Source organism: Larus michahellis, chromosome 7 (assembly GCF_964199755.1).
Source record: "Larus michahellis chromosome 7, bLarMic1.1, whole genome shotgun sequence".
Lineage (NCBI taxonomy): Eukaryota > Metazoa > Chordata > Aves > Charadriiformes > Laridae > Larus > Larus michahellis.
This window is the reverse complement of record NC_133902.1, coordinates 46,399,442-46,412,038: the sequence shown is the minus strand read 5'-3', so window position 1 is coordinate 46,412,038 and position 12,597 is coordinate 46,399,442. Positions and strand designations below refer to the sequence as shown.

General features: G+C 43.2%; 1 protein-coding gene across 6 annotated transcripts in view; it reads right to left on the bottom strand.

Annotated features, from left to right (window-relative positions):
- TMEM177 (transmembrane protein 177) overlaps positions 1-8,650 on the bottom strand; it is a 41,111-nt gene extending 32,461 nt beyond the window's left edge. For 3 of the 6 annotated variants that reach the window (XR_012588430.1, XR_012588431.1, XR_012588432.1), the window contains exon 1: positions 8,530-8,597. Coding sequence is in view for 3 of the 6 variants with exons in the window: in XM_074595562.1 (XP_074451663.1) it covers positions 4,265-5,200 (936 nt within the window). In the remaining 3 variants the exon portion in view is untranslated. Of the gene's footprint in view, positions 1-3,582; positions 5,215-6,054; positions 6,335-7,809; positions 7,990-8,529 lie in introns of those variants that run through there. The other 3 variants (XM_074595562.1, XM_074595563.1, XM_074595564.1) reach the window with 3 other exon arrangements.
- Between the last annotated feature and the right edge of the window lie 3,947 nt (positions 8,651-12,597).

The following is a 12,597-nucleotide window of genomic DNA, read 5'->3' as shown; positions in this document are numbered from 1 at the left end:
TTCTTCCTGACAGTGTTCTCCTTATTCTGAGATCTTAATTATGTCTTCCTACATCAGCATTCCTCTGCTTACCAGTGTGTTCTGCCTTTCAGTTGTATACATTTCCAGCTGAGATGAATGAAATCAAGGAGGAACTGGTGCATGCACGGATGGCAGGTTGTCTGCAACTTAATCATTTTTATATTCATGTAATCACACCTGCTACACAAAGCTTTCCATGAACACAAACGGATAACAGTTGCAGGATATGGCCCACATACTTGTCTCAGCGTCTGCTACTTGCTAGGAATTGCATTTCCACATAGTGGAGATGCCTCCCGTTGTTTTAATGATGCCCACAATGGCTGCATATAGCAGTACTCACTGTGGGATGGATTCTCTGCATTTCTTCCTTTAATGAAAGCTGCCTGTGATTCAGTCATGATGATTTGATTCATACATTTTAATTCACTCCCACCCAAGCCACACTTTGTCACTGTGGTTGTTTCACAACTGCTATGGCCAAGGGCAAAATGACAGCAGTAGGCTCACTTTCCAGCATCACCTTTCCCAACACCACCAGCTTACCCTGGCTCCACAGTTTCGCAGTCAGCTCTCTCACCATCTTCTCTGTCAGGTTCTGGAAACCACTTTAACGTCAAAAGGGGTGATAACAGTGCTCTACTGTAGTAAAAAGTGCTGTTTTCTAAAGGACTGCTACACTTCAACTGAAGCCCTTGTGGCAAGACCACAGGGGACATTCTTTACTCACATGCCACCTGGGTGGAGATTTCTCTCTTGGAAGTCACCTCTCAAGCTCACTCTTTCTGTAAACTGCAAGAGGAGCCAGATACCCATAGCAGCTGATTCCGAAATCTCTAAGTCAAATGACTTCTACAGTTTGTCTTCAAGAAAACCGTGTAGCTCTCAGTCTTGCTCTATTTCTGACAGTTTTATGGCTTTGACCGTTAAACAAGCTGAAGGCATCTCCATGACAAGAAACCACCATTTTTAGGATAGGGAAAGAAAGACGTGAGCCAGACCCTGCATTTCTTGCACGCCAGTGGGAATTCTGAGCAAAGCACCTAGGTAGCTCTTGTCTCTTGCAGCATTATTCACTAAAGCTTTATGTAGCAGCAGCATTGCATTTATATAAAAATTAAATTACAAGGATCACTTTCTTTTCAGTTATCTAGACAATTCAGGATAATAAAATAAATAAACCAGTCAAGGAAATATCTCTTTAAACTAGATTGTATATAAATTTAAACTAGCAACTCATTTTGGTCATTTGCTACTCATACTTCATCCTTTAATCACTTTATCAGACAAGAAAGAGAGCTTCATTTTTGCGGACAATACCCATTTTTATGAGGGGTCATTATTACATTCACGCCTTCACTTCTACAGTTTCCTGTCTTAGACTTCTTATATCCATATCTCCTAGCAATTCCCTTTGCTTAGCATTTTCTGTTGCTTTTCTACCCCAAAAATTGTGCAGTCTGCCTCATCTGAGCAGCGCAAGAGAAGCCCGTTAACAAGTTTTCTGAACTCCTCAGAGTTTCAGCTTCAGAGCTGGGGGAGACTATAACGCTGTTTACTGACGCAAGTTACATACTGGTTCACTTGGGCTCTTCTGGGCCATTGAATGAAGTTGCATTCCCACATCAGACTGTTCTTTGCATGGAAGAGCACGAACAACCAATGTTTACACCTTTAATTCTGTGGTGCTTGCTTCTGTCATCCTCCCAAAATTAGACCATTTCTATCACCAGTATGTGGAACTCCTGTTTGATTTCATCGGAAGTTCCACCTACAGGAAAACATCTGCAATATTATAAGACCTTGCATAAGTATTTCCACAGCCATATATTTGATTTTTGCTAGTCTTACTTGCCAAATAGCATGGGTGATCTTGCAAGCAACAATTACTTGGCAACACACACACAACACAAACCTTTTCCAAGACAACTCACACATTCCCAAAGTTCAGGGAAATCTTAATTAGCAGTTGTGATTTCAACTCACATTTCCCTTATACTGACAGTACTATGCTTCCAGATTACACAGATGGCGACAGAATAGGAGTTTGACTATACAGAGAAGGAGATGTATAAGCCCTCAGCAAGAACATCTTTTTGGAAGGTAAGGGCATATGTCTTAATACTTGCCAGCCCTCCCTTACTGACACCAATATGCCACAGCAAGTTCAAAGAAGGGTAAATCAGATACAGCATTTACAGATACATGGAGCTTCTTGGAGAATCCAGATGTAAGAGTAAAGCAAAGTGCACAACTGCAAAAACCATTAGCATCACTGGGGTTTTACAACCTGAGAACGTTAAATAACAGCACTAGCTGCAGGCACCTTGATGAAAAGCAGCAGTAAGGAGTGGTAAGAGGCAAGCAGATTTCTTTAATTTAATTTTGTTTAAACTGCTACTTATTGTAAATCTCAAAGAAGGCCTCTGTTTCCTCTCTCCACTCTATGTAGCAGCAGCTCCTTAAACCACATAAAACAAGTAGGCCAAGTTCTCTCTGAGAACATTTCATGGAGCTTAGACTTGTCTGAAGGAGTAATATGAGGATGAATTGAACTCACAGGCTACTAAAACAGGAGTTATATTCCAATCTTGAGCCACTACATCACTCAGCCAAAAAACCTTTATCTTGACCTGTTATATTGGATTTACCTGGAAGTGAAGTCAAATAAAATTTGACTGAAGCTTTGAAAGCGCCCTGCCTAAAGGTAAAGTCTCCTTTTATTCCACAGACTAGCAGATTTTGTCAAACTCTTTCACAAATATCACCAGAAAAACAACCTTAGGCCCTACAGCCAGAATGCACCTAAGAGGCATCTCATGACTTGATACTTCAAGGACAACCGTGATAGGTGGTGGTCCAGAAAAACATGACACAGATTACTTCAGCAGAAATCCAAACATCTTATATATATGGCTTCAGCAACGTAAAGCAACACCAGTACCTCAGCAGACAGTATGTAAACTTTATGTCACCGCGTGGTTCGAAGGGAAAACAGAACTCAGTAATGCTTTGAGCAAACACAGGCATGACAGTTATTATTGTAGCAGATGAAGAAAGGACAAAACCAAGGCAGAGAGGACACTTGGCACATCTGTGACTGAGAAGATATAAAATAATAGAAGTTTGCTGTAAGACTGACAACGGAGATGAGAAAACTGCTGTGATGTCACCAGGGAGGGCTACTGTAGTGGCTGTGACAGAAGCATGGAAGAGAGGGAACTACAAAGTTTGAGAACTATCGTCTTGGAGACCACATAAAAGGTCCCATGTGAGGCTATAATGGAAAGTTTACTGCCTGTACACTGAAGACCTTTCCAGAATATTAGTAATTCTGGGCAAAGGCCGATTCTGCCAGACAAAACCTTCTTAGGCTAGTCTGAAACAGGAGAGAAATTTCCTTTGGCAAGTCTTCATCACAGACCTCACCAGTATCTGCACCAAATGCCAGACTTATTTCTTATACCTTGCCTTCTTTGACATAAAAGGTGACATACCTCTATATGCATTTTTAAATTAAACAAAAATTGTACCAAAGCAAACAGAAAACCCTCTCCTGAACACACTTATCCCACCTGTGAGAAAACAGCCAATCCATGACAGACATGTTACATACCACCACTGCTGGGAAACATTCAAGATATGCATGCTGCAGTCATCACAACACGTGGAGAGCAGAACTAGATTTAAACAAAATGATGTAAGTGCTGGTAATAATCTATCCATATTAGTATGAATTGCAGCATAACTAGCGTGCCCTACTGAAGAATGGTGATTGCAGCATCAGAATTCACATGGCACAAGAATTTACACAGAACAGAAACACTGTGGCTTGGTATTTATGTAACAGCATGATACAGACTGCCCAGTTTTTTAAACATCTTTGGGTTGTTCCATAGGAGGAATGGCAAACATACATACAAACACCCCTGTTTAAATGATAAACTCTCCGTTGGACTTTACCCTTTCCATTTTCCAGAGCAGAGAAGCAGAACTTCTAGATCAGTATCTCAGTGGTCTTGTGATTTGAGATGAACACAGAACGGTGCACTTGTAAAGCAAGTCTTTAATATTTTAAGAGAGAATTCTTTATTCACAGAATGTGCAATAACTTCTTCCAAACTATATGCAAAAATAAACCATACAATTCTAATGAAGATACAGGGAAAAAAAAAAAAAGGCAGCACAGCAGTGTTCCAAGAGAATACATAATTCACAAGTTTAAAATTCAAGCTCTCCCTTCCTATGCCTGGAGCTCTCTTAAAATATTAACAATCAAATCTCTTCGGTAAGTGTATGGGGTATACTTTATTCTGAACCAGTGCCTTGGGAAAATGTTACCACTCGGGGAATACATTTTCGCCCCTTTTTTGCCCATCAGACCACGAAGGATCCTGTTGCGGGACAAGATTTTATCATAAAATTCAACCCCACCTCTGGCGTAGTCTTTGGAAACAGTAGCTGCCTTTCTGTCAGCCTTGCAGTCTAGGTGATAGGTCATAGCGTCGTAAGAAACGTAATAGCACATTAGTCCACCAGCGGCAGTTACGAGGTTACAGATGCTGCGAAGTATCACGGGGCCAGGAGATAAACCCAGAAGTAGCTTTATACCTCTCCCACAGAGAAATGTGCCAGCTAAGCAAACTGGAGCCACAACCGCGCTTGCTAAAGGGCTGCCGTTCTGCAAATACGCAAGTTCTCTGGCAATGGCAAACTTCTGAGCTTTAAGTGAAAACGTCAGAGCTTCCTCCAAAGCAACACCTTCGTTGCTCTCCCAGTCTACTGCCTTGCCATTGATCACAACAACATGGTTGACTATTCCTTTTTTATCCTCAGCTGTGCTATCAAAGTTAGGCGGGATGCCCACCAAAGAGCCTGCAGGCAGCCAGGGGATTCCAGCACTCACAGGGTGGAAGCCAGAAGCTGCAAAGGCTCGATAGGAGTCACTGGACTTCACATCAGTGTCTTGAAGGACATCCTGAAAGACACCACGGAGCCTCTGTGAAAGCTCAGATGGCTGCCCCTCTGACCAGCACTCATGCAACAGTTTGAATGTCTGCTCAGGAAACACATGATAGGAAAGGTCAGCGCCAAACAGTCCCACGCAAGAAATGGCCAACAAAGTGATCTTGCGCTTCTTTAACCACACAGATGCCTTCCGCAGGAACTGCACTGCCATAGTCAAATCCTAACCTGTTTACAACACAAAAATCAGGAATTAAAGTGTGCATAAATCATAAATGGGTCTCTCATCTCTGTAGCATTTAAAAAAAAAAAAAAAAGGCAAAAACCAAGAGAAGCAGCAGAGCACAGAGCACAATAACGAAAGAAGCATTCTCTCTTTTACATTAACAAAACACCTTTACAGAGAAAGTCATACTCATTAATTTTTCAGCCTTGGAACACAGGATGATTAATATGAAGAATTAACTTCTCCCTCTCCTCCAGTAAATCAATTTACTGCGATAAAGACAATAATAAAGCCACCATACTTCCTCCTTTCCCCAGCAATCAATACACATTCTGTATTTACCCTAACATACTTGTCTAGTCCTTGCCAGCCAGCACAATCCTACTGTTGCACTCCATCCACTACAGACACAAACTACACATATAAAGCAAGACCCAATGATTAGATTAATCTATGCTAACCGTCTCTTACAGTAGAGCTCCAAAAGTTTTAATCAGTAACCTCATACTAAATTCCGTAACTTGAGCTTAACTACAACTTCCAAAATAGGATTGCATTTTGATTTGAAAAGTTCAGGAGACAGAATTTTCCTTTAGAGTTTGTTCTAGTGGATAGTCAACCTCACTATTAAAACCACTATTGGTTCTAGCTTACTCAGCATAAAGCTATTTTCAGAAAGCAGCATGCTTTCAGTGGCTACTTCTAAAAATTTGTCTCTGACATAATTTCTCTGACAAATAATACATGCAATCCAGAGACGAAACTGGAACAGAAATTGTTTCAGGGCAGACAACTATGTTGTGACTCTTTAAATAAGCAGATAAACTTAAAAACTTTCCAACCTGCCAACTCCTTCAGTTCAAGAGTCCCACTTCCCTTGGGGAGTATCAGTTCCTTTTACGGTCCACGCCATATGATATGCTCTGCCCAGGAAAGCTCCCATCTCTTAAAATATCCCATTAACTACAGAATTCTTCTCTATAATGATGCTACTATAAAGACATAAAAGTGAATTAGGCACCTAAATCCAACAGACATCAGTGAAAACTGGATGCCCCTGGTTCCATTTGCATCTTGTAACGCCTATTCTCTCAGGGCTTTAACACATAAGCTTCAGAGAATCTTGCTGCAGCTGTTGAAGACATCAGTATCTCCAGCTGTCCTTACAGGAAGCCGAGGTGGCAAGAGGAAACCGTGCTTTGATACAACAACCAAGGTCTTAGTGTAGAGTACCATCAAAGGTGGGTTTCAGCTATGCTGCTGGGCTTTGTAGGGCAGCAGCTGAAACACAGACATATGCTCTCTTCCACTCACGCTGAACAAGAACCTCCTGCAGAGGAGCAGAGTGGACAACTGGGGGCTGTAACATCGTAAAACAGCACCGCATGACATGCCAGGATAGACCAGTCATCATCAACAGCAAATGAGTATTAACCACAGGGAAACAAAAAGGGATTAAATTAAAGGCGGTGTTTTAATGATATGTTATTACTACTCCTTCCTATGAAGCTCTTTCAGACTGTAAATTCATCAGGGGAAGAATAATCTTGTTTAATGTTTATACTGCACTGAACACATACTGAGTGCTTAATAAAAACAATGATGCATGTAAGTATACAATAATTTAATATGTATTTCTTAGTGTAATAAGTGGTGGTATTCTTGCATTCTGCTGAAGACCGGAGGTGGTGATTTGTCTGACAAAATTATTTAAGAAAAACATGCTGAAGAGCCAAGAGCTTGGATGAAACCCAATTTTGGGAGAAAACCTCCTTGATAATAGAGCTAAAAACCAGAAAATTGTAATACTAAACCCAAATGACCTCTTTGGAGTTAACGACCTCTCGGCAAATCTGGTAGTCTAGATCTGATTGAAAAGGTCATGCCATTTATGGCGGGGGGAGGAGAAGGAGGGGGGCAGCACTTCTAAGGGGATGATTGTATGAAGACTATCACTTGATCCACATGTGAAGCTGAGCCAAGGACTTCCCAAGTTTCTCCCACTCGTATTAGAGACAGCCCTCTCGCTCGGACTGGCTAACAGACCTTTTTAAGATTAGGAACACTGGATGGAGAAACCACACCAATGTGGGGAAGGACAAACCATGCTGAAAACCAATCTACTCTACTCTCTTGCATGACCAAATGGTGCTTTGCCAAGCACACGGGATGCTGAATGCTCCTCCTGGTCAATGACTCGGGATGCCAGGAAGCACGCCTGGGCACAACCATGGGCGAAAAGCAGGAAAGCGGGCCAGGAAGTGCTGTGCTTATCCATATACTTCTCCTCAACAGCCATAATGGCAGGATACACCTGAATGCATTAACACTAACTTTTTTGCGGCTTCAGTCACAAAAATTTTAAGAGTTGCTAAGTATTTTTAATTTTTTTTTTACATTAAATTATCCTTTGTGGAGGCGTGGTTTCAAACCTTTGTGGCCGACCCCTTGCAGCCCAGGCTATGCTCTTGACTGGATGACACCCACCAGTCCCACCGCACGCCTAACGCAAGAGTAAGCAGCAAATGCCACAGAATATTCACTTTCTCGTAACAGTCAACAGTCACCAAAAATAAAAAGAAACTTGCCCTCGATACCTTTTAGCATTTGTGCTTTCAAATCTTCCCCGCGGGTCAGCACGGACTCTCAGCTCCTGCAGAAAATCCCGCTGCAGCCCTAATCGCATATGGCATCTTTATTTTCATTCATAAACTTTGTGTGATTTATGTACGAGGAAGGCAACCGGAAACTTCAAGGCAATTTATGCAGACCATATCCTGAAAAATTAATCATTTACTTAGCTCCCATAAAGCCACAACGTTTACAAGGTTGGTTTCCCTCAAATGCCGAAACACTATTTATCTCTGTGGTATTACGGGCACTCATTCTCACTGATGTCTGAGAATTTTAATAAAGTTCAAAACGGGGTTATCTAGGCAGGTTTTGTCCTAGCCAGTTGAATAAATTTATTTTCTCTAATTACGTCTAGCCGAGGGGAAAGCCCAACTTAAACCAGTATCAGTCAGGAAGCAGGACCCGCCTCCAGGGCTCAGTACTTCAACGCCTACTTGCCGAAAAATAAAAATATAAGAAAGTGTCGGGGGGGGGGGCGGGGAGAGCGGCTAAAAATGGCTTTACACGAGGGACGGGTGAAGCCCCGACCGGCCCCGGGCCCTGCGCTCCCTGTCCCGCCCTTTCCCTCTCCTCCCCGCCATGCCTCGCCACGCCGGGGGCGCTGAGGGACGGTTCCAGCGGATCCCTCGCCTCAGGCAGGCCGGGCCTGGCCTCGCCTCCCCCCGCCCCGCTCCCGCACGTACCGAGGCTCCCGGCGCCGCGGCCTAGGCGGGGCTCCAGCGGGCCGGCCACCTCCCCGCTTCCCTGCGGCGGGCGGAAGGGGCGGGCGGCGACGCCATGACGGGGCTGGGGGGGACGGACGACACACGACCGTCCCCTGAGCGCGGAATGGGGGTTGGGGTCCGTGCCCTGGAGTAAATCGGCGGCAGGAGTCTCCATAGCGGGGAGATCCCATCCCTATTGTGAAAAAGAACAACACGGGCGCCCTGGGAAAGCCCCGGCAAGGCCTGCCCGTTCCTTGGCAGCGCCACTTGGCTGTGGTGAGGAGGGCAGTGGGTGACGGAGCAGCAGCCTGTGGAGAGCAGTGGCCTCCGAGGGCACGGCTCCCTCACGGCCGTCCTTGCAAAACAAGGGCAGAGAACAGCTTCGGGCCAGCTAAGGATTTTGTTTGTGTAGTGGATAGTAGAAGATTGGGTTTTGCCTCACCTGTAGGAGAGGTACACGTTGGTGCTCGGTGGGTGTTTTAAAATGCCCCTTTGCACCAGGCAGTCAAGAGGTAACCATTTTTTCCACAATCCAAGTGGAAACAATGCTTTGCAGTGGGTTGAGAGACAGCAGAATAGAAATAAAAGCAAGCCATGGTTATTATTCTACTTAGAAAGATTTATCAAGATTAATCTTTCTTTGTAGCAGCCCCCGAATGAGGCATCTTTTAGCAGTGAAGGTTCAGCTTATAGACCTTTTAGCCTGAGATTTGCTTTCATTTAAAAGGATTAAGATTGTAAACTGGATACTTAAGAATTTTCATTCAAATTCAGGTATTCCTCCAGCACTTATGTGAAAGTACCCTAATGAAGATATTTATCCCATCTTTTTCCTACTAGATGATATCCTGCATTTTAGGAATGCTCGTGCTAAACAGGCCTGGCTAGGCACAGCCAGCTTCCTTCCCTGTTGTGAGCAGAGGCTGTTAATGACAACCTTGGTTTTAACTTCCAGTAAACAAGTTGATAATTGCTAAGAAAACACACTCCTTTGGGAGAGGGCACGATTCTACCCATAGGTTATGGTTTTATGCAATGTGGCAAGACGGGTGAATGGTTTGCTGCCACCCAAAGGGAAAAGTCAGAGGAAAGATCCCACCTCTCTGTCTCCCTCTGAACCACTTTTTGCCAGATCTGGCACCCATCAGACCCTGTTGTGCATTGTTTTTTACTCACTGTCAGCAGAAAACATAGTTACCAGGGGAAAAAAGGGATCATTTTCTACCAAGTTAGCAAGCTGAGTGGGATCATTGAAAAGGTGCTGTAACAAGGTGGGAGGCAGCCAGAAAAAAAAGTAGAGGAGAGCTTCACCTCCCCCTTTATATCATCAGAGAGCTGTTATAGCCATGGGTCTGCAGCCTCAGCATGTAGCTTCATCATCTCCCAAAACTTAAAATTTGCAAGTTGGCATTGATAGTCATACTTCATGCAGACATACAAAAAAAAAATGCATGCAGGTGATGATGGACAACTGGAAACCAGACTCCTCCCTAACCAAAACACACAGTGTCATGATGGATTTTGAAAGCCTGAGAGTCACTAAGACTTACTTAACCTACTGTTGAATACGGAGGGAAGGTTGGATGGGTTTGTACAGCCTGACTTTCTGAAAGGTGCTTCTGGCTTCTTTACCAGCTGGAGGTGTCTAGTCTTACGCAAAAACTCAAGAGGCTGGCACAGCATTGCATTCGCTGGTTTCTCTTAATGAAAGAGAAATGGTTTCTCTTAAGAGCTTTATAATAAATATGCTTGTGAAAAGTAGAGACCCCAACTTTACTAATCGCCATGTTGATATGATTCTGGTTTCAAGAAGCAGCTGTTACAGCAAGGAAGGTGAAAGAAGACTGAAGTGCACGCCAATTCTGTTGCATAAGCACATCGTTATAGTCAGGGATCAAGGGACATAGACCACTTTTAAATTAGCCTGCTAGGTGGTGCTACAGGACATGCTCTAAGTTACTTATTCGGAGGTATATTACGGTTCTGTCTGATGTTTTACTAGAAGACATATGGGTGCTTACCATCACCTGCCTCTCTTACAATTTTATATATGAAGTCTTGTTGCTATGTTAGCAAAAAGGTTGATTTTTAAGTACTGAACTGAAAGTCATTGCCTTCTCTTAATGATTTGTGTGCTTCACAGTCTATTTTGGTTATGTGATCTCCAAAGTAAATGTGGTCAGTGAATGTCCAGCAGTCTGAGATATATACATTTCTTCCCTCATCCTCTTCTTCCTCTATGGAGTCCAATTATCTGCTGTTTTATGCAAGTTTTGGGGTAGTCCAGCCTCCAAACATAAGCTTTAACGTAATGGAGGGTAGCACAAAGAGCCTTGCAATTCTGGCCCAAGTGTATGCAATGTCACGTGTCCCAAACACTTCTTCATGTAGTTCAGTTCTTGCAGGTGTCAGATGAAAGAGACACTGCAGGATTCTGGGACTAAGAAAACGTACTGTGTGAGTCTATGAGCATAGAGTAACATTAGTAGCAGGAAGAGAGAGATTATAAAGTCTGCAGGACAAGGATCATCTGCTAATTATCTACGGAAACAATCATGAAAAACAAGGGACTGCGTAGTGTAGACATTATGAGTTTCTTCAAGAGTGTTTGTCTAATTAAAAACATGAGGATAGAGAAGAAGTCTGATGAATTGCAGAGGAAATGTTAGAGCAAAAAAGATGCTGAAGTGAGATGTGTTGGCAGATGTGGGGAAGATCTTCTTGTGAAGGAAGGGCATGACAGGTCAGCCTGCTTTTTCGTGCAGCTGCCTGGACCGCTTTTCAATGTTGCTGAGTGCGGTGCTTCAGTAATGAGTGGTGAGTGTGTGGAGGATCACTGCAAAGCTCTTAAGCAAAATGTACACCTAGAAAGTACCTGTATTAAGGTGGCTTACAATGACCTGTGCTGGAAGTACTTCCAACTCAGCAGGAGGCAGCAGACAATGGACTGAAAACTGATGTATTAAGCGACCATTAAGGTTCTTGACAGGTGTCAAAAGGCCAAGCCTGTTCATACTTAAATCATCATCTTACTGCACTGAAGGGGAAGAAAACCTTGTGGCAAAATGGCTTTCCAGCCTGTCACGCTGAGCAAGTTGCACATATCCATATTGCAGCTAATAGCAAAGTGACAGTGGGATTGAAGCATACACAGCGTTGAGCAAAAGCATAAAGGTGCAGCTGTTGAGATCTCAACAATTCCACTTGCTGAAAAGGGAAGATACTGGCCAATATTGATAAGATTTCCTTGCATGTCCCATTCCCACTGCTCCTCTTATAGTTCCATCCCAGATGGAACATTCATGTTGTCCATATGGGATACAACTGCAATTTTTGCCTGTACTCTAGGGCACTCTAGGTTTTGCTATGGGCTCTCTAGATAGCACAGGTTATAATCCACATTTTCCTTCGCATTAAGGTTTGTCTGGAATGCCAAAAGCTCTGCCAGTCTTATGCTGATAGTCAAAGCCATGTGTAAAAAGTACTAGGATAAGAAATTGCCTGTCTCCTTGTTAAGCCTTTTCTGTAGAAAAAGATGATCTATTCCCAACTATTTGTCTTATTCCTGGGACATACATATGTTCTTAAATACATACCTTGTGCAGCCCTCTCAAGAGGGGCGATATATAGACAAGTATAATAAAGGATGAGCATTCAGAAGCACAGCTGTGGGAACAGAACAGGGAATTCTATTTCTGGTCTCAAATCAGACCTTCAAACCCCAGTATTCAAGGAGAAGTGAAAAGATGGCTAGTTGTTTTATTGGGATTGGCAGGTATATAGATCAGAGCAATCAAAGTAAAACAAAGTCTTTTTCTTCCCAATGTACCACAGCTCAGAATTTGTCAGGGATCAAAAGCCAGTATTTTAGAAGGCAGCAAAGAGGCTGTGAGGCATTTGGCTGGCTACATGACTTTGTGGGACTGACTTCTGTTTCCACTCAAACACCCTTGGCATTACATTTTGAAGTATTCCTCTGCTGGTCCAGATCTGCCTAAAACTCAGGCAGGCTCTTTGTGGTGGCAAATGTGGGAAAGGGAAAACATG